The sequence below is a fragment of the Haliaeetus leucocephalus genome, unplaced genomic scaffold (genome assembly GCF_000737465.1).
Source record: "Haliaeetus leucocephalus isolate CR32 unplaced genomic scaffold, Haliaeetus_leucocephalus-4.0 Scaffold848, whole genome shotgun sequence".
Classification (NCBI taxonomy): Eukaryota; Metazoa; Chordata; class Aves; order Accipitriformes; family Accipitridae; genus Haliaeetus; species Haliaeetus leucocephalus.
In genome coordinates this window covers 11,199,917-11,226,797 of record NW_010973284.1, presented here as the reverse complement: position 1 = coordinate 11,226,797, position 26,881 = coordinate 11,199,917, and the positions used below count along the sequence as shown (strand labels likewise).

The window sequence follows — 26,881 nt, the reverse complement described above, 5'->3', positions numbered from 1 at the left end:
TATACTGTCAGTAAGATAAGTCTTTGATAATTATAAATTCATTTCTAACTCCTTGAGCTGCAATTGATTTAAAAAAGAAAAAAAATCTGTGGAACACAGCGCTTGTGATAGTTGCCTCAGGCCATAGACAATAAAAGGAAAAGATGGCATGCACAGTGCACTTATTAAATATCAAATAGTAGCATGTATAGTTCTTGCGTGAATCTGTCGATCCTTCTTACAGATATTGTGCATTCATCTCAAAAGATTTAGACATGAACTTATGTTTTCCACAAAAATTGGGACCCATGTGTCCTTTCCCTTGGAAGGCCTTGATCTTCAGCCTTTCCTTGCGAAGGACAGTCCAGCTCAAATAGTGACTTATGATCTCCTATCTGTCATCTGCCATCATGGAACTGCCAGCAGTAAGTATGATGTTTGTTGTTTTGTCTTTGCAGTTGATATTCACGTCAGCACTTCTGTTAAAGGGTGATATCCATATACTGAAGGGTAAATAGAATAGCATTGCTAATTATAATGTGAAAGATAAATGCTGTGATTTTTACCTTGAACTATAAGATGGCTTGCTCTTAAAGAGTTGACACATCTTTGAAATTGTATGGCATACTTAAATAAAATTGTAGGTCAAAAAAAATTAACAGATCCTCAAATATTAAGTAAAAAACCTATATGCACTATTGAAAGTGAGCAGTATAAATGTACACATAATGTTACGTGCCAGTAGATGACCAGTTGATTGGCTGTTCTACACAGCTGCTGTTTGTCTAGAGTTTTGATGCTTTTTATGCCTTGCTTTTTAGTTCACAAAGCACCACAAAGATGCCAGTGATTTTTTAAAAATATGTTCTCTTGGATGATTGCTGCCAATTAACCCCCAAAAAGGCAGTAACTGCTATTTATGGTTAGTGATGAGTAGCTGAATAAAGGTCTTATTGCTATATGTCAAGTTCATTTCTGCCTAGGTGCTTCCAGCATTTGTAACATTTGGAAAATAGGAGAAAGAAAAGTTTGAAGCCAGAAACTTAAAAGATTTTTATAGAAGCTACCCACACGCTCATAATCCCCAAACTTGCGGTATCCATTGTTTAGATGAAGTTGTTTCCATTTTTTTCTGGATGCTTTTTCATCTTCCATTTAGTGCTTGCTGAATGATGTTTCTCGTAATCAGTTTAGTAGATATTTGATTATTTAAGTATTGGTAGTTGAATATGTATTTTAAAATAGTAATAATTTAAAATACATTATGAATAGTCTTCAAAACACAGTTAAGTATGGTCTTGATATCATGTAGCTATTACACATCTATGCTAATTTCTATTATAAAGCATACAAAGTTTTGAAGAGTTCATTGTGGAAACTGATTAGGGTAAATTTTTCGGACAGTCTTATTCTGGTTTGACTGTCATGGTTCAGGAGTGCATTAGTCAACAAGCTGCTTGAGGAGTTCAAGAGTATGCTGAAAGCGGTGTGCAACTTCCCACTAGCTGATAGAAATTCAGAAAAAAAAGCTGATCCTGAGCTTGAGAGAAGTTAATATCCAGATCATGTCTGCTAGTGATTTAATATTTCTCCCATTAAGACTTGCTTTTCTTTGGACTTCCTTCCTTATCATGTATTGCAGAGTAAAATGGGCAGCTCTGGACACTTTTTAACAACTCTTGCTTCTAACACTCCAGGTGGACATTATATAGCTTATTGTCGCAACAATTTAAATAATTTGTGGTATGAATTTGATGACCAGAGTGTCACAGAAGTATCGGAATCAACAGTGCAAAACGCAGAAGCCTATGTTCTCTTCTATAGGTAAGAAATAAAAAGTACGATCATACTCATATAAGTCAGGTACATAAATAACTTCTTAAGCAGTTGGGCAGCTTTCAGAAATTAGCTGCCCCACAAAAATTATAATGGAAGAATTGGACCAACCAGAAAAGCCTATACTGGAGAGAGACTTAATCCTTCAGTTATGTCCTTAACACTTGCTCTGTCACTGCTAAAACACGTATGGGTCTTAAAATGAAAATTAAATCTGCATAAATAAAGCATAGTAAGATGACTAGAAAGAGAACTTTAAGCAACTGTTAGAACTAGCCACCAATTACCTCATTTTCAATTAGAGGAAAGTAATTCTGCGCAAGGGGCGGTTTTGCGCACAGACTCTTAACTGTTAGAGCTCTAAAGGGAATTGTGGAAAGTCTTTAGCAGATGGGATGTGTAACAACAGAGGTTTTACTGTGTTGTAGTTTAATTTCAGGGAATTTATAGGCTGGTCTTGTCCTGAAAGTTGAAGTGAAAGGCGAGAAGTCATGTTATTATCATCTTCAGTCTAAGGAATTTTTGTACTTGAAATAATAAAAGTAACTTAACTCAATTTACAAATTCTAAATTTCTGGTACTAAGATCAAATTTCCACTAGAAGGTGACCGCAAGATAGTTTGTCAGAGTTGCACAAGAAATAAGATGTGTTCTGAGAATGTTTTAACTTCCATTAGGAGCACTTGTACCTGCCACTGTCTGAGCTAAGCCTGTGAGTCTGACTCAGTAGGTCTTCTTTTAAAAGGAGTGTGGAATTCATAATGTATTGCCAAGAAAGAGCACTGTAGTCGATTGTGGGCAAACATATTAAAATAAATTATAAAATAATAGCATTCATAAAATTTGGTTTTAAAAATGAATATACCCACAAAACACTACCACACACACAAAACAGATGTTCTTTCAGCATTTTAGAAAGCTTAGAGTAGGTATATGCATTTTTAAATTACAGCTGGAAAATGAACTTACCTACTTGAATTTCATTTTCAGACCTTAAGGTTTTTGTTAAATAATTTTGATCTGAATTTAAGTAGGTAATGTATTTTAATTGGGTTCATAGCATTTGTTTTTTCCTACTCTTTTAGTCTTGTTTTGCTATACTATAAATAGCCTTGTTGCTATAGCCATTAGGTCTACCTGAAACTTTTCTATCAGCTATTTGAGTCAACTTTGAGCCCATAAATTAACTGAGGTGGCCCAGCTTTTGCGTGATGCTGAGTCAAGTTTCAGGTCAGAGTTTTGGAGGATGGAATGAATGGTTCAAACCTGCTTTTGGAGAAGAGAGATTCTATTCAATCGAAAAACAGGAGAGCAGAGATACTTCCACCTGGATAGCAACAACAGGCTCAATGAGAAAAGTAGGGAGATACAGGAAGTGTAGGGGAATTACCCAATCTACTTACTGTTCAACCTTACTTCTGAAGGTAAGTAAGGAACATCTGCCCAAGGAGTACTGCTTGCAAAACTTTAGCTCAAAAGATGCATAGAGGAAATGGGCAGGTGGGCAGACCCTTATCTCCTTCTCCTGTGGTAGTAATCACCTCTGCAGTATAGTCTGCTGTTTCTGTTGCAGTCCAACTATTTGCTTTCTCAGGCTGGTGGGCTGAATGAGAACTGTCAGGGATCTTTTGAGTTGTTGAACAAAGCAGGCAAAAGTTTCTTGTGAGCACGATAACACCTGTGCCATGGCTTGTCAGAACTAAGGACAAGCACAGGTTTAACAGAGCAAGTAGTCTCTGCTGCCCTTCCCTCTCTGTACTAACTGTGCTGACTCTTGTGACACATGGTTCTGTAATGAGATAGTCTAGGTTCCTGCCACACATTTAGGTGGGGGCTCTTGCTGTGCATAAAAGGTGCAAGTTTTTCACATGTTAAGTCAACTACTTCGTGCTAGTAGAACTTTGAAATATAGACGTGGCCCAGGTAATTTACTTGAAAGTACTGTTTTCTTTTCACAAAGTAAATTATCTGCACTGTACACAAGGATATGTATTTGTTTAATGATTTCTATTTCGGTAATAGAAAGAGCAGTGAAGAAGCACAGAGAGAGAGACGGAGGATATCAGGTCTACTGAATATGATGGAACCAAGTCTTCTGCAGTTCTATGTTTCCAGACAGTGGTTAAATAAATTCAAGACTTTTGCAGAGCCAGGACCAATTTCAAATAATGACTTTCTCTGTGTGCATGGAGGTGAGACTGTAACTGAGTATCATTTAAAAAGGATTTGTCTGTCGACTAGTAGCTATATAGGGATGTACGCTTGTTTTAATTAAAAAGGGATTTGAATATAGTAAGTTCATATTATAAGTTCTATAACTTCTTCAGTAAATTAGAACTATAACTTCTAAGTAAATTATTTCTGTCATTTTAGTAGCTAACTAGTTGGAAATGATGCTGTGTGAAGTTCTCCTAATTTTTTTTTTCTTTTCTCTGCACACTTGATTTTGTTTATAAGCTTTCTTGATTCTTAGCAAGGAACAGTTTGGCTTATCTGCTTGCTTCCTAAACATGTATATTCCCATTTTTAAAAATCCTGTCACTTTATCATCATCCTTAATACTTTGTTCTGCCAGTCTAAATCTTTTTCTCAGCTACATGCTAGAAGCAACAAGAAGGTTTGAAAGCCGCAGGACAAAAAATTGGTCTGATACAGAGTATCCAGTGCATAGCAGTGTGAAAATAGAGTAGTAATTCTGTATATTTTGTATAGGAGCATAAAAATTTTGCATTGTGCTAGATGTTAATAAGAATGAGAGAATTACATTAAGCAAAACATATTTGGGGAAATATCCATATTTGAGTGCTAACATTCCAATAAATCATTACTATGTGGTGGTGTTATACCTATTTTCTAATAAAAAATACAGCTGTATTAGATTAGCAGTTAGAGGTACTGCCCCTGTTGCTGAACCAAACTTTTAATGTGGGAATATTGTGCCCCTGTAGCAATTTGCAGAGTGTGTACACGTGAGCCCTTGTGGCTGTGGCTTTCCTTTTGCAGGGTTACAGCAGATGACTCTTGTACAAGTGCCCAAACTATTAGATTTTCCTTATTCAAAAGAATTCCTGCATAGCACATTGCTGGTTACCATGTGCTTCAACTCAGTGCTTCTAATTCTGCAGCCCCCTCTATTTCTGCCTTGCTCAAAATGTTACTACTTTCAAGCATTCATGTTTGAAGTAATTAGAAAAGGTCTACAGCAAATAAGTGAATATTGAATAGACGGTTTGCTAATATGTTTACATGCATAAACAAAATATGTAATCACTCTTTAACATTCTAATTGAATACCTTAAGCATTTTGCAATCAGTATCTAAAAAGGATTCTAGCCCTTTAATTTTAATCTTTCATGTATTTTGCTTCTACTTTTTATGAACTTTTCAGCCTCATAAAAGACTAGAATTAGAGTGGTCTCTTTAAATACAGTAATAGATTATACTGTGGTAAAACTTGTTTCACACAATTTCTCTGAATTTATTGAAAGGTTCTGGGTTTTATTTTTTTATTTAGAGACCTCTAACTATTTTTTTGTTGTTGTTGGTGCTTCTGAAGGTGTTCCTCCCCACAAAGCTAACTTCATAGAGGACCTAGTTGTAATGCTACCTCAAAATATATGGGATAATCTGTATAGCAGGTAAGTTTTGTACTGTAACTGGAAAAAAAATCCAGTGATTCAGTTTGAGAGCAAATGTGCCAAGCAGCACAGACTTTAGAATTAGTGGCTCATAAAAAAAAAAACCTCTAGGCACAAAGCTCAGTGAAGGGATTGCAAACGGCCAATTTATATAATTTGCTTGTGCAAAGTAATGCTAAAAGCCTCAGAAAGTAGTGTGTTACTGGGATAATACTTGAGTATTAAACCAATAAACATGTATGGTATGTACAAAATGATGCAAAGTAGGTCAGCAAAAGTACGCTTTGCAAGAGGTATTTTGAAAGACCTCTCTGTAGCAGCTTCCTGTTCTCTTGTTGGCTTGAGACAGCTTTTCTTTTATGTTGGCTTTGAATCCATAGCCTCAGCTGCCAGTACTGCTTCAAAATAACTTATATCTAAGCATTCTGTATAACTACTCCACACTTTTTAATGTAGATCAGGTTTAAGTGCTTGCTTATAAAGGAGGGATTCTTACAAGTTTCTCCTTTTAAAGTAACAAAGAGCTGCATAACAGCTTTGTTGATGACCTTAAGGACTCTGTATGGCACTTGCATTAAATATTTTTACCTGTTAATTTTCTGCCACCTAAGCACTATAGCTAAAGGGTTGGGATTTTTTTCTTTTAAAGTTTCAATGGACACAAATGAAAAATAGAAACAATTTCCAGCTTATTTCCACTTTCCTAGATGTACTGAATTTTTCTTCCAACCAACAAAGACATTATCCGTTTTCTGTATGCAGAGTTTTTTGTTATATCTGAAGGAAAATGTTTTTAAACCTCTCATTAATTTCCCTTCTCTATTAACTTTTTTAACAAGATGTCAAACTTCAATCATTTGATAGAAAAGTATAAGTCCCAGAGATGATGGGGTCCTCCAGATTTTGAGAGTAATCTACTAGGTAGAAAAGAGGTATGAATTGTTACTGCTAAACATTTGTCTGTTCTGTCTGGCTTCCTCTGGCACATGCACCCTTCAATATAGAGTAGTTCTGAAGCAACCATGTTTTGCTTTATGTCTTGCTGTTATCTGGGAATTATGGGAGAATACCATGGCTGCAGTGGTTAAGAATTTAGGGCGAGGAAGCCAAATATGGTGGAAGCTGACTTTTAATGAGATAACATTAAGGAAAAGGAGATATTCATCTGGAACACCGGTTGCCAGTCCATGTCCCAGTTATTTTGCTGCTCATGTGGCACTACTCCTTTTCAATTCCAAATTCAGAGTTGCTTCAAAATAATATAGTATAATCCATACTTGACCTATTTTAGTTAAAAACTTGTGAACTGATCAGTGCAGTCTAAAGACAAAGTGTCATCTTCAGAGGTGCAATTTAAGTGGTAGATGACCATTTTATGAAACATATGTCTTTGTTAAGTTGGGATTATTGAGTATATACCAAAAAACTTGTATATCCAAGTGCTGTTGGACTGAAATAATGCTTTAATTTTCAGTTAAAATACAACACTTCTGTATTTGGGGGAGGGAGGGGAGCACCCCAAATTATTTTTATGGACTGACAAACATACAAGTCTAAAAAGGGAAGAAAAAGCAATGCCTTCAATGGCAGAATTTTGTTTAATTTTTTTCACTAAGTAAACAATTATTTTTAACTCTTGCTTAAGTACTTTCATATTTTGAACTTTAATTCATGTTGCTATACTTAGGAGCACTCTCTTTTATCTCATTTAATGTAAGATTTTTAAAATAAAATCTGAAGTTCTAGAAGAGAAACGAAATTGGAAGAGAACACTGCTCTGACAAAAATAATTATTAAACTAGGAAGTAGAACCTGGAATATCTTTATCTTGATGTATATTTTAACCTGACCTTTCTGTTGTAGTAAATGCATCTCTTAAGGCTGATAGTCATTCAAGAATATTTTCTTTATCCGGCTTCTAGTTTCCAGGCTAGCAAATGGTGCCCATGTTTATAGTGATACGTATATACACACACACATGCACACCACACACATATATACACACAGACACACATATCTTTCTCTCTATATATCTATCACCTGTGCTTCTCAGTGACAGTGCCCCTGAAGACTTCCATGTATGCTGTTCCACGCAAGGAAAATATGGAGGGGAGGGTCATGGAGAATAACTTTTTAAGAACAAAACAATAAACAAGTTTGGAGGCTGGTGTCAGGGAGGTTGCAAACTGATGAAGAGCCTGCAATGGAATGGAGGAACATGTTTAAGAGAACTGACTGGAACATTTCCATATTCTGTTTCTTAGAGGTCTTTAATAAAATCACACATGGTGTGTATATAACAGAATACTTGCTCACTGACATGTTCTTCCCGTAGTAACACCTTTTCAAGTATGTGATGCAGCAGAGTTTGAGATAGCTTTAGGCAGTCAGAACTTGGAAGATGGTTGTGTCTTAGGACAGAGTACAAAATATTACTAGGAAAACACACCATGTCATTTGTGGATCAGTGAGACTAGTATGTATCAAACTTCTGTTACATATTATAAGAAGCTGACACTTGTGATGTCTACAGGTGCATGATCTTTTTATATGGTATTTTCCTCAAGGTTAATGGTTTTTTACTTTTACTGCAGGTATGGAGGAGGACCAGCTGTTAACCATCTGTATGTTTGTCATACCTGCCAAATAGAGTCTGAAAGAATTGAAAAAAGAAGGAAAAATGAATTGGAAATGTTTATTCGGGTAAAAAAGTAAACACTTATTCATTCTGCTTTTTGACATCACCTGATATTCATGACTTGACTGAAGGGGTTACCAGAAGTGCATAAGTGGTACCTGTAACAAATGGACTTTATTAAATGTCTGTATACCTATATAGAACCCCTTATTTCCTGTTGGCAACAGTAATGTTCTTGTGATATCCCAGATAACTGTTTATATGGAAATGTACTTGGAGAAAATATTTATTGTGTTTCTTAAATTGCTTTTTTATAGTATGGAAATAGAGTGCAGCCACATGAGCAGTTGTTCTTTCTACGCTGCCAGTGATCTGTTATGTGCAATCTGATAAGGTTTAAGTGCAATAATACTGTGCCGACAGAAGGTTAATCATAATCTTTATCTCTACTTCTAATTTTAAAGATATCATTAGAGACATAAACAAACATAAATAATTCAGTGTGAAGTAGATACCTTAGTATTGTAATGGATCTGTAAAATTAGTATCAAGCAGCTACTATATTTTCCATGAGTTAGAGATTTATGTGCATGAGTCTGGTAAAATAACTAATAGTAATGATTTTGTAATTCTTAAATCAAAAATGTGCTTTGAAGTTTTCAGTGAAAATAAATGCAGAGATATTGGAGTCCCATTTCTGCTATCTTAACTCATGAGAGGGAGAAAAATAGAATTGCAGATGCTCTTTCAGTTCTATCTGTGCTTTAATCACACTTCAGAGATTGTGTCACCTTTTCCATGTTTTAACTGCTATTTAAACTTTTTAGTAATTGATTTTTCTTTAGTCTGGGTTACCACTGGATAGTAATTATTATTAACAACATTGAGTGAACCTCATTTGCTTTTGTGATCAGTATTTTTCCAGCATAAACAATGATTATATGTGCACCATTGTGCAAGTATTGTTACTGGTTATCAGACAGAAAATTCTGTTGTCCTCTATAATGATTGCTTTAGGGAATGATTGCAGAACTTTCTCTTGCTGAAACCTTAGGAAGTTGTGTTGATGCTTTAGGTTCATGGCTTCAAGGTAGAAATATAACTATATTATTACACAGCTAAAAGATAATGGTTTTAAAGGTTTAAGTGACTTTTTGCATGTTCTTAATAACATTGTGAAAAGATCTGTACTCTCTGAAAAAGAATAAAATGTTAAACTTCTGAACATTTTAATTATAAAAAAAATCTTTTTTACAATGATAGAAACAAATTTATTTAAAGATTCTTTACTTAACTGTTTTTTTGTAATTTATAGTCACTTACATTGCCTTGCAACAGAAACTCAGAAAACCATGATGTGGTGGTTTTTTGTTTTGTTTTGTTTTAATTCTAAAATAGTAGGAACAAAAAATATTTCATGTTTGTTAACTGAAGCAAAGAAAAGTCATGAAAAGTCCCAGTGCATTAGTTCACCATGCCTTGCTTGGAATTGTACTGGCATCTGTTCAAAGTATTAGGGCAAAAACCAAACATAGATGAAGATATAGTTCATCACACAAAGGACCTTCCATAAAATTATGGAGCAAATCTTTCAAAACACAGTTTTGTTTTACTTTACAAAAACAAGTTTTCTGCTTGCTTTTGCTACTTGGAAGTTCAGCCTTCACAGTAATTATCCAATGGTGTCTGATGGGTAAGCACTTGTGCTTAAGAAGAACTTGTTGCTGTTTTCAGGAAAAAATAAGTAAATTCTCAAGTAAAAAATAAATCATCTTTTAATATGAAGACTACCACTACATCAAAATCTCACTGTGGGAATTCACCAGGTGTTTACTGTTCTGATGGTCAGTAGTTCTTTAAAATGTTCTGTAGCAGTGTAATATTATGCTGTTAATAATTGCAGTGGTTAAAAGAATTCAGTAGTTTAGAGAAAAAAGACAACAGAAAAACACGGCTTCTTTTTCCTTTCAGCTTAATAGAGCATTCCAAGAAGAAGAATCTCCATCAACATTTTACTGCATCAGTATGCAATGGTTCAGAGAATGGGAAGGGTTTGTAAAGGCTAAAGACAGTGGTAAGTTGTGCTCCATTTCAAATTATGGGTAGTCTTTTCTTTTTTTTGTTGTCCTGTAGTGGTACTGTTTCTGCTTTGGTAGAAGGCTGTAGGAAAAACAGATAGAGAAGGCAACAAAAGCTCTTAAAATAAACACGTAAGACATGGGGTTTATAGGTTACTAATATATCCAGGAACCAAATGACAGAATATAGTCAAATAATTCACACGAATGGATAATGGCATAGTTGTGGAAAGTATGTTTCTTGTTTGCAGAGGATTTGCTGTTACCAGCAGCAGGAAATTTGGATCTAAGTACAAGGGGGGATAGATTTTGCTGTGCAAACGGATAGGTAATGCTATGGCTTCTGGAGGAAGGGTGACCTCACTGTCACAACCTAAACTCATAGATAACTGAGTAACAACTATAATAATATTACTGTAGCCTACTTTAGGTGCCTCTAAAGTTTTGTAATGGAAACACTGATAAAATGTTCTACAATCTTGTCAGAGTCTGCACTAGGACAATTTTGCTAGGGGTAAGAATTAGGATTAATTTGTGTCTTACGTTGCTTGAAGACTTGCTGTAATCATGAATGCTTTGAAAAACTTTCTCTTAATTAAAATTCTGATTATCTTTTAAAAACTTAGAATGTACTGTTAAGCAGTACAATAACAAGCAGTAAACAAATGAACTACTTCTCCTTCCATTTGAAAATAGAACCTCCAACCTGCCACTTGTTTTCAGCTCTCCCAATTTTAATCATATCTCTGTTACACTAGATCCTCCTGGTCCTATTGATAACGCTAAGATTGCAGTAACAAAATGTGGAAATGCTGTTCTAAAACAAGGTAGGTGTCCAATGTTGATGCAGCTTTGGGCTCATGTGTTTGCTGAAGTTTGGAAAATTTATTATGAATTCTTTTTTTAACTGTTATTGAAAATGGCAATTCCTAGTGAATTTGTATTGTGTGCATTTAGGGGGGACCAGCTTATTCTTAAAATAAGAATTAGTATCTGCAATAGACTAATCCAAGTGCAGATGAGAGTGTAGGAGGTGCAGAGTAAGTTTAAAATGGTGAAAGTGTGCTTTGGCTTTGTATCACTTGGATTGATTTGGGTTTTCTTAATGTAAATTGGGAGATGCTTAGCTTTTAGCCTGTGTCATATATCTGTATGTAGTTATTTGAATCCTGAAACCTAATTTGAATTGAGAGCTACTTCTGACAGAGGGAAAGAAACCACAGTAAGTAAAAGCTGTTGCTCATTTTTCTGCAAGTTACTTGCCACTGTACATTGCAAAAACTACTCTAGCATGCAAAGATACAGGTTTTTTTATTATTCTTCACAGTCAGATGCTTAATACCATTTATTTGAAATTGGCAGGTACAGAGAAAAATATTCTAATATGGCCTGCTTTATGAAGACTTTAGACTTCCTATGAATATTTAAATTCATTGCAGCTTAGCTTAAAAAAAATAAAATTGAAGATTAAGATTAACATTTATTTAACTGGATTTTTTTCCCAGTTTAACTTAATGCCTCAGCTACAGTGGACCTACCAATGGCAGTTCACTGGAGGCCACTAGGCCCTGCGTAAACCTCACCAATTGTGAAATGTGAAGAGTGTATTTAAAAAAGAAGGAGTTCTTGCACTCATGAGTTTTGCAGTACGTTTTAATGATTTAAGTGCTAATGTAGAATTGAAATACAATGTATAAAGCATCTGACTGATGTGTAGCAAAAAAAATTAATCCTTTTAGAATCAATAATTGATGGCAAATTAGCCAGTTGTTGACTTACCTTCAGCTACGTTGATTCAAATTAGAACTTGGGTAGAAATGACAACGAATAGGCTGTGGAAACTTTGTCTCGTAAGTCATGAGAGAAGAGGTGGGAGTGCCACTAAATAGTGTACATTATTACATATTTCTGTGATACTGATCCTAGTGCATTAGTTCACGGTGCCTGTTCGGTTAAATCTGACCATTAGAAGAGCCGGAATCTGGATAAGGGGGTCAAGATCTGCCTTTGTGCCTAGAGAGATGGAGTTGTTTTTTGAGAACCTGAACTTAAATGAGTAGAACTGAGGCATAAAATCACTAGTACTGGCACAGGATCTGCATCATGACTTCCAGATGAAGCTTTGCATGGCTGAGTTAGTGTAGGTAAACAAACATGCAGCTCTTTGTACCCTTCCTCTTTGGAAACTTTTTATACATAAAGTACAGTAGTAGGCCCACTGGAGCGGGTGGTGAGGATAGAAAAGTATAGGAGGTAGGGGGAGAAGTCCCCTTGTTATGGTGCTGCGGTTTTTTTGTTTGTTTGTTTTTAAGCAGGAAGGTGCTGAAATTAGGCTTAACAAGACAAATTAATAGTATCTAATAAGGATGTTGGTCGAAACTTGCTGCGGGGCAGGTTTTTAATGAGTTGCTTAAAGAAGAGGGAGTTTATTTTGGTAGAACAGGAGTTTGTTCTCTCTGCCTAGGTTACTGTGAAGAAATCACTTCAACTGTATCAGACAGGATCCCTGTGTTAAAACCTGGAGGGGCAATGTGCTGATGCTCCCTTGCCCTTTGCCACTATAAAAGGTTATGGAAAATCAGAAATGATTGTTGGATGCTGACTTGAGACAGGAGAGGGTCCTCTAGTCAAAGGAATGGAATGATAAGCAAAGACTTTAATTGGTGAATGAAAAGAAATCAGGCTGGCATACAAGGAGCATTAGAGGGGCTGTTAATGGCCTAACAGTGGTTTCAATCTGGGGTTCTGAGAATTTCACTGTGGTTCTCACACTTCTGTTCTTTACTATCAGTATTAATTTATTTGATGAAGCAAGAATCTTGAGTCCTTGAACTTTACTGTGTAATTGATGGGACTGCATGTCCTTATATTAATGTGAATCATTGTTTCCAGTGGACCAAGAGCTACCAGTTGTCATCTTTATTAATAAATATCAGATAAGATATTTATCATAGAACTTTCATGTGTTTTGTGCTTGAGGTATGTTAACTACTGGAAAATTTAGAGCAGGTAGTTGTAAGAATCAAGAAGTATAAAATTAACACAAAATATGTCATTGGGTTTGGCAGTTGGTGCAATATAAAGCACAAATTCAGCTTAAGGTTTTAAATTTGAATCTATATTCTTTTTTCTTTTTGTATCTGTTATAGATTTCAAAGAAATCATGAAAGAGTTATTCTAAATAGTAATTAAAATTTTAAAAATGTTTTCAGGTGCAGATTCTGGACAAATATCTGAAGAAACATGGAATTTTCTTCAGTCAATCTATGGTGGAGGTCCAGAGATTATACTCAGACCACCTGTTCCTCCTATAGAACCTGATATCTTGCAAACAGAGGAGAAGATTGAATTAGAAACTCATGGTCTGTAGCTATTGAGAAAAAGATGAACTTGTAAGGACTCCAGCTTCCTTACAAAATGCCCAAAATACATTCCTAAATGTTTTATTCTCCTATGTCTGGAGGCACAGCTCACTGGGCATTACATTAACTACAGAATAGTAAGTTGAAATATGTATTACAATTTGTTTAAATAGAGGCTGTTTCTCTGTTTTGGAAGGCATGTGGCTTGTACATTTTGGAGTGTTTGGTCAATGGAAAAAATGTAATTTCTGAACTTTCTGGTATAAGTCAAAATCCTGTTATATCCTTAGACTTGAAAAATGGGGACAAATTTTAGAGATGTTCAATAACCCTTCTGATTCCTGATTGGGCTTCTGATATCTACAAACTTTTGTCTGTCTTAATTTTACAGTCTTGAGAAGCCTAGGTATATGGGGAGTATATTTTAAATGGATTGCAATCAATGATAAAGAAAAAGGATTTTAATTTCCTAAATGCTCAGGAAAAAAATTCTCACTTATTTTGCACTGTAAGTATATGAAATGTGTAGTATATAACATCCAAATACTTATTGTATTTGAATGGATCAAACATAAGTGTAGACTGAATATTGTTTTAGTCAGCAAATGTCATAACTTATTACCTACTGAATTTTACATCTTATTATAGTCTTCTGTAACTCTCTATAAACCTGGCTAGTGTCTTTAATAGTATATGTGACAAAAAGATTTAGTCTTCTCTAGGGTAATGTTTGAGAGCATGAAGTGTGAAATGTAAAATGATTATGGACATGAGTGATATAAATTTCAGAAATTAAATTGTCTGGTCTCTTGAATTACATTCATAAACAGTTCCATTTGAAGGATTTTATTGTATTGTTAAAAATTTTCATTGGCATGATGACCTATAATGTCAGAAGCTGGATAAAGTGTATATATTGCAAAACTTTACTGAATGATTCATATTGGAATGCAGAATGGCACTTGCTCTTGTTTTTGCCTGATATTGTTACCAAATAAGCAGCATTATTCAAGGCTGGATCAATAAAAAAAAAAAAATTAAACTGTGGAAGAGGCAGGGGGGAAGCTTTCTTAAACGTTTTTATTTATTACATCAATACAAAAACTTTTGAAGTAATGCTGTGGTACTGCTGTTACACCCACATAACTATGTTTCTTGACCACTTTATGTTTAGGCAACGATGTTGACAGTTCTAGCTCCAAAGTAAGAAAATGCTGACATAACATTCTTCTGGATAATTTTATATCTAGTATAAAATCAAACTGGTTTTGAACTTTGTAAACCACTTAAAGCCATTCTGGTTAAAAAGCCACCTAAAAGAGTCCTAGAGAAAGTGTCCTCTAACCTTAAGTACTTGGTAATGTGCCATGTAGGAGTCAGTTCTGTCTGAATGTAAATCCCAGTATTTTCCTCAGCCTACCTGAGAAAAACTAGAACTAAAAACACAGCAGAGCAAATAAAAGGGGTAAAAGGACAGCAGTATGAAGCCAATGATTATATGTTTGGTACATAAGGAAAACATTTTTCAATTTTAAACTGTATTGCAGGTAACTCTTGGCCAGCCTGTTAAGTTTCTGAACTTTTATGTAAGTGTTCTTCTTTAAATTCCAGAGGAGATCATGGGACATTGGCAGCTGAGAAGCCTTGCATGTACATCGGTGTAAATGTAAAGAAACACTGAGCAGAGACTTTTAATGTCTTGACAAGGTGTTTGGACAATTTTATATTAGTAGATAAGGCAACTTGAAGTTAATATCAAGTTACCCCTGTATCTACAAGGTAAACACATCAGTTACTACTACAGACTTGTCTTACTTATTAAGGTAAAGTTGACTTGCCTATGTACAGTCAATAGTTACTTGCTGACTTTGGCCTGTGTAAGGCTGTTCTAACTTCCCACCTCCAGTTTTGTCCTTTTTTCATATTAGGGTGATGAAACTAAACTTGGATTTATACTGTCTTATTTTAACTTTTTTTTAAATTTTTTTTTCTAAGGTTTTATCTCATTTAAGCTATTCTTAAGGTTCTCTAGCATACTAAAGCTAAATAGCAATGAATAGGTCTGCATACTTTAGGGAAGAATTTTTCCTACATGATATTCTTAACTGGAAACCTGGGAAATATCTTTTTTGGTTAAAGCACTGTATGGTGGTCAGGTTTCCCAATTTATTCAATGTTTTCATTAATAATCTGGATGGTGAAACAGACTGCCCCTGTAAAACTTGCAAAAGAAAAATGGATTGAGTGTTAAGGACATCAGCTTGTTGGGGAAATGAAGCAGTTCTGTGCTAAGTATTCTGGGTATTACAGCAGATCAGACTAAGAGTTAAAATCCAGTGATACCAAAACAAAACCTGTTCTGGGTAATAGTAACAAAAGCATCAGATGTGAGGCACAGGAGGTAATTATTCTGCTCTACTTGGTGCTGTGCTGCTTGTGAGAACTCATCTGTACTGTTCCCAATTTTGGATGCTACATGATGATAAATACAAGTTGAGGTTATTTCAGAGAAGAGCAACAAGACTCAGTGTTGAAAATGAAGTTGTTCTCTCACTTAAAAGGATGCTGAAGGTGCAACACTTCCAGTGTGGAGATAATTGGTGGATAATAGTGAACAATTTTTCCTAGACGAGTAGGGATATTTGCCTCAGCTTTATCAATGGTGACTTCTGCTGGGTTTAGGTAGCCTATTAGAAATCTAGAAATCTTCTAGCAGTTTTGCCAGTCTTTTCCACTGGGTTTCTGGGAATCCATAGTCAAACATAATCTTAAACTTTGATGCACATAAATCAGTAACGAGACACTTAAAACTAGCAGAGTTTGTGAAATGCCTCTATCACTGCAGTAAAAGGCATCTTCACACTACAACTGTTTGTCATGCTTTAAAAAAAAAGAAAAGAAGAAATCCAGAGTTTGCAGAGATGAAGTAGATGTGTTTGTGTTTAAGACAGTTCCAAAGAGATGACTGTCTTGCTTTTAGCCCTTTGAGAGCTCTACAAGGGATTTTATGCCACAGAAATGGAAGTAGCCTTTTAAAGTAAGACAGTGTGGGAGAACTCCCGATGGATGGCTTGTGTATGCTGGAAGGAAGGCAACAATTCAGAGAATAGGTAAAGGAGAAGCCTTTACTGTGAAGAGCTGTCTGATTTGCAGCAGAGAAAGAATGCATCTCGGCAAGGGGCTGTGGAAATTATTTTTTTCCATAAGCCTTTCACCAGACTATTTGGATTCTTTGTTCATTTGTTTCCAGTTGAGGAAACACAGCAATGTGTTTGGGTGCCAGGGAAGCTGTCATTTCAAGAAGGGAAAAATCCAGTGGAGTCCTTGTTTTAGGCCTGGGAATCTAGATTTGAGCTGTTAAAAGCCTGCTGTTCAGTCTGGTAACTTTAATCCTCTCTTCTGGAGAAAACTGCATGGGGGATGTGGGAAATTTACCAGCTTAAACCTTGATTTCTCTAAATTTGTGAAGTTTTTTTGCAAGTAGTATAGGTATAATTGTTCATCTGAACCCCCAGCATCGAGGAGAGTGCTTCAGATACTGTGTGATGTAGCTGAACAGTGTAATTGGAGGGAAGAGATTAGTGGAAGAGCTATTGAGTTACTCAGTAGTAAAATAAGGCACTTCTATAATATGCTTCAGAAGTGACAGCTAAGTAGTCCGTCTGCTTAATAAAGTAAATAAAAATTACCTGCTTGTTAGCTGTAAAATTATCCCATGTTATACTTTTACTGACTTAAAGGACAGTCTCTTCCTTTCCTGTGACTGGAACATCAGGAAATGAAGGAAGTTCTGAAGACAATTCTGTGATGCAAATTCATTGTTTAACTTGGGTAGTCCAGAAGGCTGTTTCTGCAAGTATAATCTAAATTACTCCTGTGTCTAGGGATAGATATATAGAGAGATATATATAAATGCACATAATCTATTTCTCCAGTCTCTTAATTGAACTGTGGCTGGAGGCACTACAGTAATTATTTTTGGTTCTATGTTGGAATAGTGATCTTGAGTAGATACATCCAATAAAGGTTGTTTTCTGTTTTCAAATAGATAAATGACACTCAACTGACTGATGTAATGAGTGTCAGCCTTCCCAACAGTAATGGCCTGAAAGTTTGCTAGGTAAGTTAGAGACTTCATACACTGTTCAAAAGCTGTATGAAGATAAGATGAAAAAGGGTAAAAGCTATTTTTATTAATTCATATCAGATGGACTCAGAACCATTTTGATAACTCTATTTTATTTGAATACTGTTGTAATTGTCAGCTGTTGAGCTGCCTGAATGCAGCAAAAACATGTTTTAAAGTATCCTCTAATACCTATTTGACAAAAACTGCTGTAGGGTAAGCCCTCTGTGGTGAGACACTACACACCTGCCAAATCTGAATTCAAGGGAGAACAGCCACACCCATTTTTGCTACCCATCCCTGACAGTGGTAAAGAGATCTTGCGTTTGAATCTGCTCTGTCTAGGTATTGTACTATGACTTACAAACCTACTGTATGCAGCTGGGTCAATGGAAGCTAATTTATTTAGGTTTTTTTTATGTAATTAATCTATTTCTTCTCCCTGGCGATATCATATTTGATGTGGAAGTTCTAGTCTGTTTGGCTTTGCTCAGAAGTCACAGTCCTGTGGGAATGCTTACCATTCTATCAACAGAGCTGTGCTGATAGAAATTAACTTCTGACTAAGCTATCCAAGTAGAGATGTCAAGATTGGAGCTAACAAGTAGTAGTGCATTAGTCCCTACTCTGGAGGCTAGATGATAACATACTCTTAGAAATCTGTCCTTCCAGCAGAGTGCAACACTCAGTGACATCTGAAAGAATTTATATTTGGAGCCTTTTGTAAATTTGTATGGTCCCATATTTTCCTAAAGAGCCCCAAAGCAGGGTAATTTCATGTCAGTACCTGTTGAGTTAGTGGTATGTCCCACTGACAGTGGGATATCAGCATAAAGTGTTAGAAATATCTTTGGCTATAGAAATATATTATGTGGATGAAGCAGTTTTCATTGGTGGAGCAAAAGTTAAATATGCCCATTTAGGCCTGAATTTTTGCTATGAAATCTGGTGTAATTTGATGTGCTATGCTAATGCATTATGTAAGAATCCTGCTTCTCAGATTCAAAACTTATATAGTGATTGGCTTTTTCTAACACAAGATATCCTAGGTTTTCTTAAAAGGACTAAAGCCAAGATGCTTCTTTCAAGTTAATATAGGCATTTATTTATAATGTTACTGCTAACATTTGATTTTTTTTTTTTGATTGATAGATTATCTTGTTATTCATCACGTAAGGTCATTTGGAAAAGCAAACCTAAGATTTGGAAAATTTACAGGAAAACTTACAGACTATCTGCTTAAAGGGGCAAGTGGTTGCTTCCTATTTGCCATACAAATATTTTATACTGAAATAAGAAAATTCTGTTCCATTTATTCCTTTTGAATTCCCTTCATACATCTGGCTTAGTGCAGTCTAAGCAGTTTTCTCACTGAAAACCTTTCAGCTCTTCATTTTGCCCAGGAAATGAGTAAAACAACTAGGCTTTTTCATTCTTCCAAACAGATGGCTTTTCTGGCTTCCCTCTCTACTTAAGCCATCCAGAGCTGACAATTAGTAGCAGGAAGCAAAATAAGAGTTCTAGATTTCTGAAGTGTCACAAAGAAAGACAAATCACTTTCAGCATTATTTCACAGAAATTACCTGGTTGCAAACAAACTTGGCTTATATTAGCTTTCAAAATCTAAGCAGATTAGAAAACAGCCTTGATCAGTAAGAAATTTGAAAGCGCTATTCTCATTAATGGTGAAAAGTATAACTTGTTTTCTTGAATATATTCTATAATATATATATCTGTTTAAAACATGTGACTTGTCTTAAGATAAGAATAGCTTCAGCCTAGCTTTCAGCCATTCAACAAAGCGACAAGGCTATTTCTCCATAAAAAGCAGTGTGAACACTGCCACACAGTAAGATAAAATGTCATCTGTTTATAATACATTTAATATTACAGATGTTTGCTTACAATAGCAGTCATGTTTTTCATAGAAAAGCTGGTATTATTTACTCTATCACGAAAGTTTTCTCTCTTCTAAATCTGTGTCACCTGAGACATGCAGCTAGAAAAAGAAGGTCCATTTGTGAGAAACATATCACTGATGTGTGTGATAGGTTTTATGGGTTGTTAGTGATACCACATGCCAAATCACTTGATGACAAGTTTCCTTATAAGGGTCATAGATGGGTATATGTTTGGACTTAAGAAAATGCAGTAGGAACTTGATCATTCAAGTAGGACAAGTATAAGATGAATAAGCAAGAAATTTCATTTTCTGACTTGTTCAAGATTGAGTTGATTAGCTAAAAAGGTACAAGTTCTGGTTGTTGAAATGAGTGGACATGAGGAAATAGAGTTGACACTTACTGATTATATACTACTATAAAATGAACTGTCAGTGAAAAAGTAAAGTTGGAGTAATAGGAATACACTGGTTGTTTATGCAGTTTTGATATGCCTTTATGCAATGTTAGTGAATCTCAAATCACTTCTGTTTCTCACTAGTCATTTGTTCAGCAGCATAGGAGGTGCAAAAATCAAGCAGTCACCATCCACAGAATGCTTCCATAATATAAATGAAGTTGAGAAGATTTCATTTCCAGATATGTTCCTTTTTCTCACTTGGAACTCACAAAGAACTTATTATACGTTAAGAGCTTTAGTAAGATCCATTTTTGGAATAACTTACCACATGAGAAAGTAAATCTTAAAGTACTTTGTTGAGAAGAATAAGGAGGGCAGAGGAGAGGAAGCATTTGATTCTTACAAGTAAGAAAAAACTTAGCTCAAAATAAATTGTCAGTTGTCAAAAATAGCAATTTTTGTCTCTTATCTCATAGGACAATGCCAAGACCTTTTCATTTTCATTGTTCTTGAATAGTTTTGCCCAGAAATGAATATTTTTCTAGGTGACTAATTTTGTTCTGTCCAGTGTGGTTTTTAATGTACACGCTAAAACAAGATGTCCTGGTTACCATGGTGATACATTGCTTTCCCCCCTCTTCCCCCGGGTGTCTGTTAAAATGCCAAACCCAAATGAACAGAGATGCAGCACTTGCTCATGCTGTGAATGCATGTTAGTTTCCACCAATGCGCACACCTTCTTTTTAGGACCAGAAGTAAGACTACTTTGAGATTTTCAGCTATAACAAAAGAACTGCGCTTGTACATGCCAAATTGCTAATTGATTGGCAGCTATTAATTCAGTTAGACAATATTTTCAATTAAATTTCTAGTCCAGTACTGAGATTTTTATATTTGGACTGACTTTACAATTTAACTGTAGAAGCAAGAAATATGACATTTATTTAGCTATGAACACTTCTTTAGTGTCCCATCTTCTGAATAATTTTTGGTAAGGAAAATGTATTCTTTCCTACCTTGTTTGTTTGTAGTATAATTAATTGGCTTTCCAACCAAGCAGGGTAGTGGAGGTAATTTATCTCTTAAACTAGATCAGTAGCAATCTGAACTTCATGTGTGACCTTGACTTCACATGCTCAAGTGCAGAGGCTAGTCTTCCTGGGCTCTTTCTGTAGATACTGAAAAAGATACAGGTAATGGAGGCACTTTCTGGGCTTCTGGTCTGTAAGCTGTCTCCAGAAGGTGTAAGTTTCCTGACCGCACTGTCAACCTAAATCTGAAAAGTGCCTACCCTCCATTCTGGATTTGAGCCCTGAACAGGGATCTCTCCTTCTTAAACTGTTAGTGGTGCTGGTGTCCACTCTTGTGTGATGGCAATTAGGTTTAAATAAAAATTCAACCTTTCACCTCCTGTATGAGAGGGCCCTAATCACAAGCTAGGCTTGTCTTTAAAAAACTTTTCTGTTTGGAAAAAAAACATGCCTAAAGGCTAGGCAGAAATGTGCCAGGTCTCTTTTTTTTATTTTATTTTTATTTTTTCTAGATTTTACTTGAAAACTTCTAATCTGTGTTTTTCTGGTTTACATTGACATACTACATGCTGCTCGGTTTGAGTAACAATAGAGCCCTTTACTGTGGTCTAGGACCTGAAGAAATATGCAAGGTAGTCAAAACAGTAACAGGGATATTCCATGACCTGACACATCTTTATGTAGGTTGTACATAATTCAAAGTATTAGTGCAGGACCACTAATACCTGAGAGTGCTCCAAACATGAAACAAAGGGAAGTTTCTAAAGGAGAGGGGAAAGATAAAAGTGATTGTTTGGATAGGCTGTAAGGGATAAAACTCCTGGAGTAAGCTAACTAACTCTAAAAGTCACTGCTGATGTGAACACTCCAGTAAGGTAACTATTAATGTAGACTCCAATTTTTCAGTAGCCTTAGGCAGAAACACCTGTGCCCATATAGGTCCAGCTCCCATTCTAATCTGATTTAGTCAAAACTTCCCTGTCTCATATATGTGAAATCTTCCAGAACCTGGAAGTCTCTGGACAGTTGTTTTCTCAAAGCCTGAGTCAAAGTTTATACACTAGAATAACAACATGCTCAAAGTAACTGAAATAAAACAAGTAAGAGAATAGAGTTGATTTAAAATATTTTAGATACCAATATTTCAGTTTTGAAATATAAAACCTCACTCATGGGCATTAAAAACTAAGAAGTAGAATACATTCTGAAAAACAAGAAGCTTCCTTCTTGGTATACTGCTTTTATGTTTCATGAGTTCCAACCTGGAATTCTTTTTTTAATAATGCACTACAGTCTAGATATCATTTCATATCTACCTGACTTTGAAACCCCTACTGAAATTAGAAAAAGCCATTTAAATGGCAATATCTCATGTGTGAGGAGTGGTTATACTTTGTACTAAATATAGTCTAATTAATTTAATTATTAAAAATAAGTATCAGATCTACTTAACTGCAACTTTTTAGACCAATTTGGATTAGATTGCCCCTAATTTAAATATACAGGCATAAAATGGAAATAAACTAATAACTTCCTAAATGCGTTTAACTTTTGTAATTGGCAACTTGCTTTTTCAACATGGACTATGACATCTTTCAGTAACGGAAGTCAACTCTGCAGTAGTCTGTGTGGGTTGTAAGACTCGTAAATTGCCTAATGTACGTATCCTTTATCAATGACTGGAGATTGTTCTGTATAATAAAGAGTTAAAACTTTGATTTCCCCCTGCCTTGTTCGCACAAAAAAACCAAGTGTCATAAAAACAGACATTCTAAATTTATGGCTGGAGCGGATTTATTTTGAGTAGTTATCAGATGACCACTTATAATTGTGTGTAATTTACCACAATTGCATTTTTTTTCAATTATGATTTTAGTAATTTTTTTATTATTACTTTTGGCATGCTGACTCCCATAACTACTGTAAAGTCTTTGTCCAAGTAGTATTTGAAGTAGTGAAAATATTAAAGACATGCATTTTGTTACTATGTTACTGAATTGATAATATTGTAAATTTTAATAAAAGTTGTGGCAAAAAGCCTGTACAGTCTCTGATGAAAACTGGCTACTGAAGCCACACCAAAATGAGTCAGTAGATTTTATTTTTTTTTTAAGTTTAGACACAAAACAATTTTGTTTATCTAAAGCATTTTGCTTCAGGTAAAACCACTGAAAATGCTTTGTTGTTGATGATATTAAGAGAAATGTAGCCTTTCTCATATTTGTTCTTTACACATATGGTAGCATGAATGAAAAAAAAATTTAGAATTTAGGGCTCTCCAGGGAATACAGCAGGCAGAACTGAGCAGCAGAACAGAGGACCTGTAACAAAACATGAAGTGATTCTGTGCAAGGATGGACATTAAAGCAGAAAATGGTCTTAACACTGTTAAAATTTTTTTTGTTTTTTTTTCTTTTAGCTCAATAAAAACTTCTCTTTTATAATTTTAAGTTATTTTCTGTAACTATTGTTGGCATTTTCTTCTCAAGAATGTAAATGCTTTTTCTTTTTTTCTTTCAGAAATATGTAAATACAAATCCAAAACACCACCTGTGAAGTACCTACAAACAAAATGACTGAGGTGGTAAAGTTATTAGTGCAGAGACTTCTGCGTGTTGTGCTGAGCCAATTCGCATCCAGTCCAGGATGGCTTATTAGGTTTGGGCCATACTGTGGAAGTTGACCCTACTGAACATAAGCTGGCTTTAGGAAGATTCTCTCTGCTCTTGTCCAGGGCTTACTGTGCAGCCACTGGAGTAATTCCACACAACCAGCCAGTCCAGTACGGCTTCCCTTGAGTCAGAACAAATAAGCCTGAGCTGAACTCTGGAGATGAATTCAGCTATAATCTTCCTTGTCCTGTATGCCCTTTTTAAGAGCCAGTGTAGATCTAGAGCTGTATCCAAGAACATAAGCCCTGTTTTGACTGCAGTGTTGGGTAGCAAGCAGTAATAGCTTGCTAATGCTGTTCTTGGGGCATGGTGTAAAGATACCAGAGTAGCTGTCACAGAGCTACGTAGATGTCTTCAGGATCAACTTCTCAATTGTGCTGAGTTGTAGAGTGAACTTTGTTAATCTTTTGTCAGAAAAAGAAACACATTTAATTTGCTCTAATAATAGGAGAAACAATTAAGCCATTTCATGGATTGAGATAGGTGAAAACAGAGATGCTGCTGCTGAAAGCATGAGCCATGTAACAGTTTCATCAAAGCTGGACCTTGTGGTCTTAGGCAGTTCTCTATGCACAAACTTGAGCTGAAGTTTCAGTGATGTGGAGGGATATAAAGCATCTCAGCTCCTGATTTTGTAGAAAGTACTGGCCTGGGGGAGGGTGGCTGATCTAGTATTTTTTAGCTTGTCCCATTGTAACGTGCTGAAAAGCTGTCATTAATGCCATTTTCTCTTGATCAGAATAGTGGGTGGTTTTGTTGGTTGTTTTTTTTTTACTACCACCATTGATGAGACCAGAGAAATTTTTATCACCCTATAAATGAGTAATAGTGAAGGCTGCCCATAATAAATACAACTACCAATTATTGGTACAAGATAGATGCTGTAGCACAAATGAAACTGTAGCCACAAGACTTAGGAATGTGATATAGTTTGGGGTAGGGTATATAAGGAGCAAGGGAGACTGACTGGAAGTGCAGATGTACTGGAGAAAGCGATGTGGTGCTGCTAGACAGGAGCATATTCCTTTATACTTAGTTAGGAATTATTTAAAAGCTGCTATAGGATACTCTGGGGAAGGGGCTGCAAGATACCATCAGTGGATGAAAAAGAAGTTTTGAACTTTGGGGACAACAGAGTGGATGTAGAGCCCCAGCCAGCTTCAAACAAAGCAGGTTTCTCCAGAATTAAATGTAAACTCTCTTGGGCAGAGTTCTTAGTAAACCTGCTTGATCTCAGTTCTTACTACACAGGGGCTGCTTTTTTCTTCTTTGCATATTGTTAATTTTCCTCTGGAAGGTTAGCTGAGCCAAACTACCCTGTAGATACACAATGGCTGGATTCAATCCAGGGAAAAGCAGGGGGCATGTAGAGGTGGGGCAAGAGCCTCAGGAGTATCCCTTTCATTAGCAGGAACCATTACCTGAAACATCACACCATTAACAACAGTTGTTCTTTGTTATCATCCCATCACTAGACATTATTGCTTCTTAGACAAGATGGCAGAATATAATATTTAAGTCCTCCTCGGTGAATTCAAGGCAAATCCTGGTGCAGGGTGTGGTTAGACAATATAGTTCGACTGGTTTAATCCTGTTGCCAAAAAGTTACTGCTGCCAGAAGAGGATTGTCTTGTTCCTCCCCTCTACTGGCAACACTCCCTTACCTCCACCTCCCATGCTGGCTCTCTTGTCAGTCTCCACGGTGAGCCAATGCAGCTTATTTTCTAGCTGAAACCTAACACACCAGAAACAGTTTCTTGGCGGTTTAGGAGGTCTGGCTGGTTTACCGTGTGTGTAGATGAGCACCAGAGTGGGCAGTGGGAAAGACTGGGGGCAGGGAAGATGGGGGAAACAGAGCTGCCTTGTGTGTCAGCAAGCCATCTGATTAGGTCGGCTCTGTTGCTCAACTGCACCCTTCAATGGCCATGGGAATTTGAAAAAAAAATATAAAAAAAAAAAATCAATTTTGCACTGACGCAGCTGAGAAGAACCCTCAGTTCTACTGTGAAAGTACTAACACTTGTCTGAAATGCAATATCTTCAGCCACTGCAGCTGTTTAGCTAGCTGAATACATTTTTAAATGGATTGCAATTCACAACATTTTCATGCTTACACATGCTCCTGCAATAACGCAAAAAGCACCATTCCTCTTTCAGATTCAGGCACACAGACACAAGACTGCCTGAGAACAGTGGTACAGATCCAAGAAAAAAAATTTCCTTCCCTCTCTTGTGGGATTTCAGTTGTTTTGAATCTGATCACAGGAGAAGACTTCCAAGTCAGCAAGATGCAAGGAAAAGTGAGAACTGCTTGGGAAAGTGGAAAAGCTACCAAGGTTTTTCTGCAGACTCTGGCATCGCAGAATGAGTGTGTCTGTATGACTAGACTTGCAATTTTAGCAATTAGGATTTTATTAAATCTGCTTTCTTTACAGAAGTATCAGTCAGTTGAATTACCATGCAGCCAGTAACTACTTTTAAAAGCAGTTGAAAATATTTTTCAGCACTTAGTCTTCTGTTAACAGAAAACAGTTTTAGTTTAGGGTTTTCTAGCAGTTTGGAAAGTTGTTAATTGTTCTTAATGAAAGGTTCTTGAATTTCATAAGCATTTAACAGGAAACCGGAGTCTTTTGTGTTTCTTCGCTACACGAAGCTAGCTCTTCGGATGCATTGTAACTGTGGTATGTCAGGTAAAACCACGAGGGGTTACGAGGATAGTTGGAGATACACAGTAATTCCTCTCCCTCTGTAGGAGTACGGAGGTAAATAATCTCCCCTTAGAGCAGGCGGCGTGCGTTAAATAGTAACTCTTGGTGATCACATACGCGTCAGCCGAGAACCAGGCAGGACCATACATCAGAAATTTGGAAGCGCGATGGGTTTCTTTTTAGTCACAGCCCAGAGGGCTGGAGTACCCCGCGGTGCCTGTTCCCGAGGCACGGCTTGAAGTGAGAAAGCCGGGAGAGCGCTGGGAAGCGGTCGGGAGCTGCGAGCAAAACAGCCCCGCTTCTGGGGCACGAAGCCGGCTGCGGAGGCAGGCGCGGGGACTTCCAGAAGCGGCAACTGCCTCCGGCGACCTGGGAAGCAGCGCTTCCAGCCAGCAGAACGCCGCCCCTGAGCCCTGCTTCCCCATTCCCCTTCCTAAGCCCCAGCAAACCTGCAAGTCACCAGGCGCCGGCCGGCTGCTGGCGCTGGCCGGCTGCTACCGCTGCCGGCGGCG

General features: G+C 36.4%; 1 protein-coding gene across 14 annotated transcripts in view; it reads left to right on the top strand.

The window, feature by feature from the left end:
• USP33 (ubiquitin specific peptidase 33) overlaps nt 1–26,003 on the top strand; it is a 55,210-nt gene extending 29,207 nt beyond the window's left edge. For 8 of the 14 annotated variants that reach the window (XM_010582539.1, XM_010582536.1, XM_010582541.1 and 5 more), the window contains 8 exons: nt 224–404; nt 1,677–1,803; nt 3,838–4,007; nt 5,372–5,453; nt 8,048–8,156; nt 10,063–10,165; nt 10,928–10,996; nt 13,382–14,581. In XM_010582539.1, coding sequence (XP_010580841.1) covers nt 224–404; nt 1,677–1,803; nt 3,838–4,007; nt 5,372–5,453; nt 8,048–8,156; nt 10,063–10,165; nt 10,928–10,996; nt 13,382–13,539 — 999 coding nt within the window. In that variant the 3' untranslated portion in view covers nt 13,540–14,581. Of the gene's footprint in view, nt 1–223; nt 405–1,676; nt 1,804–3,837; nt 4,008–5,371; nt 5,454–6,317; nt 6,386–8,047; nt 8,169–10,062; nt 10,166–10,927; nt 10,999–12,095; nt 12,310–13,381; nt 14,582–15,142; nt 21,450–25,818 lie in introns of those variants that run through there. The other 6 variants (XR_775324.1, XR_775323.1, XR_775325.1 and 3 more) reach the window with 6 other exon arrangements.
• Nucleotides 26,004–26,881: the final 878 nt, after the last annotated feature.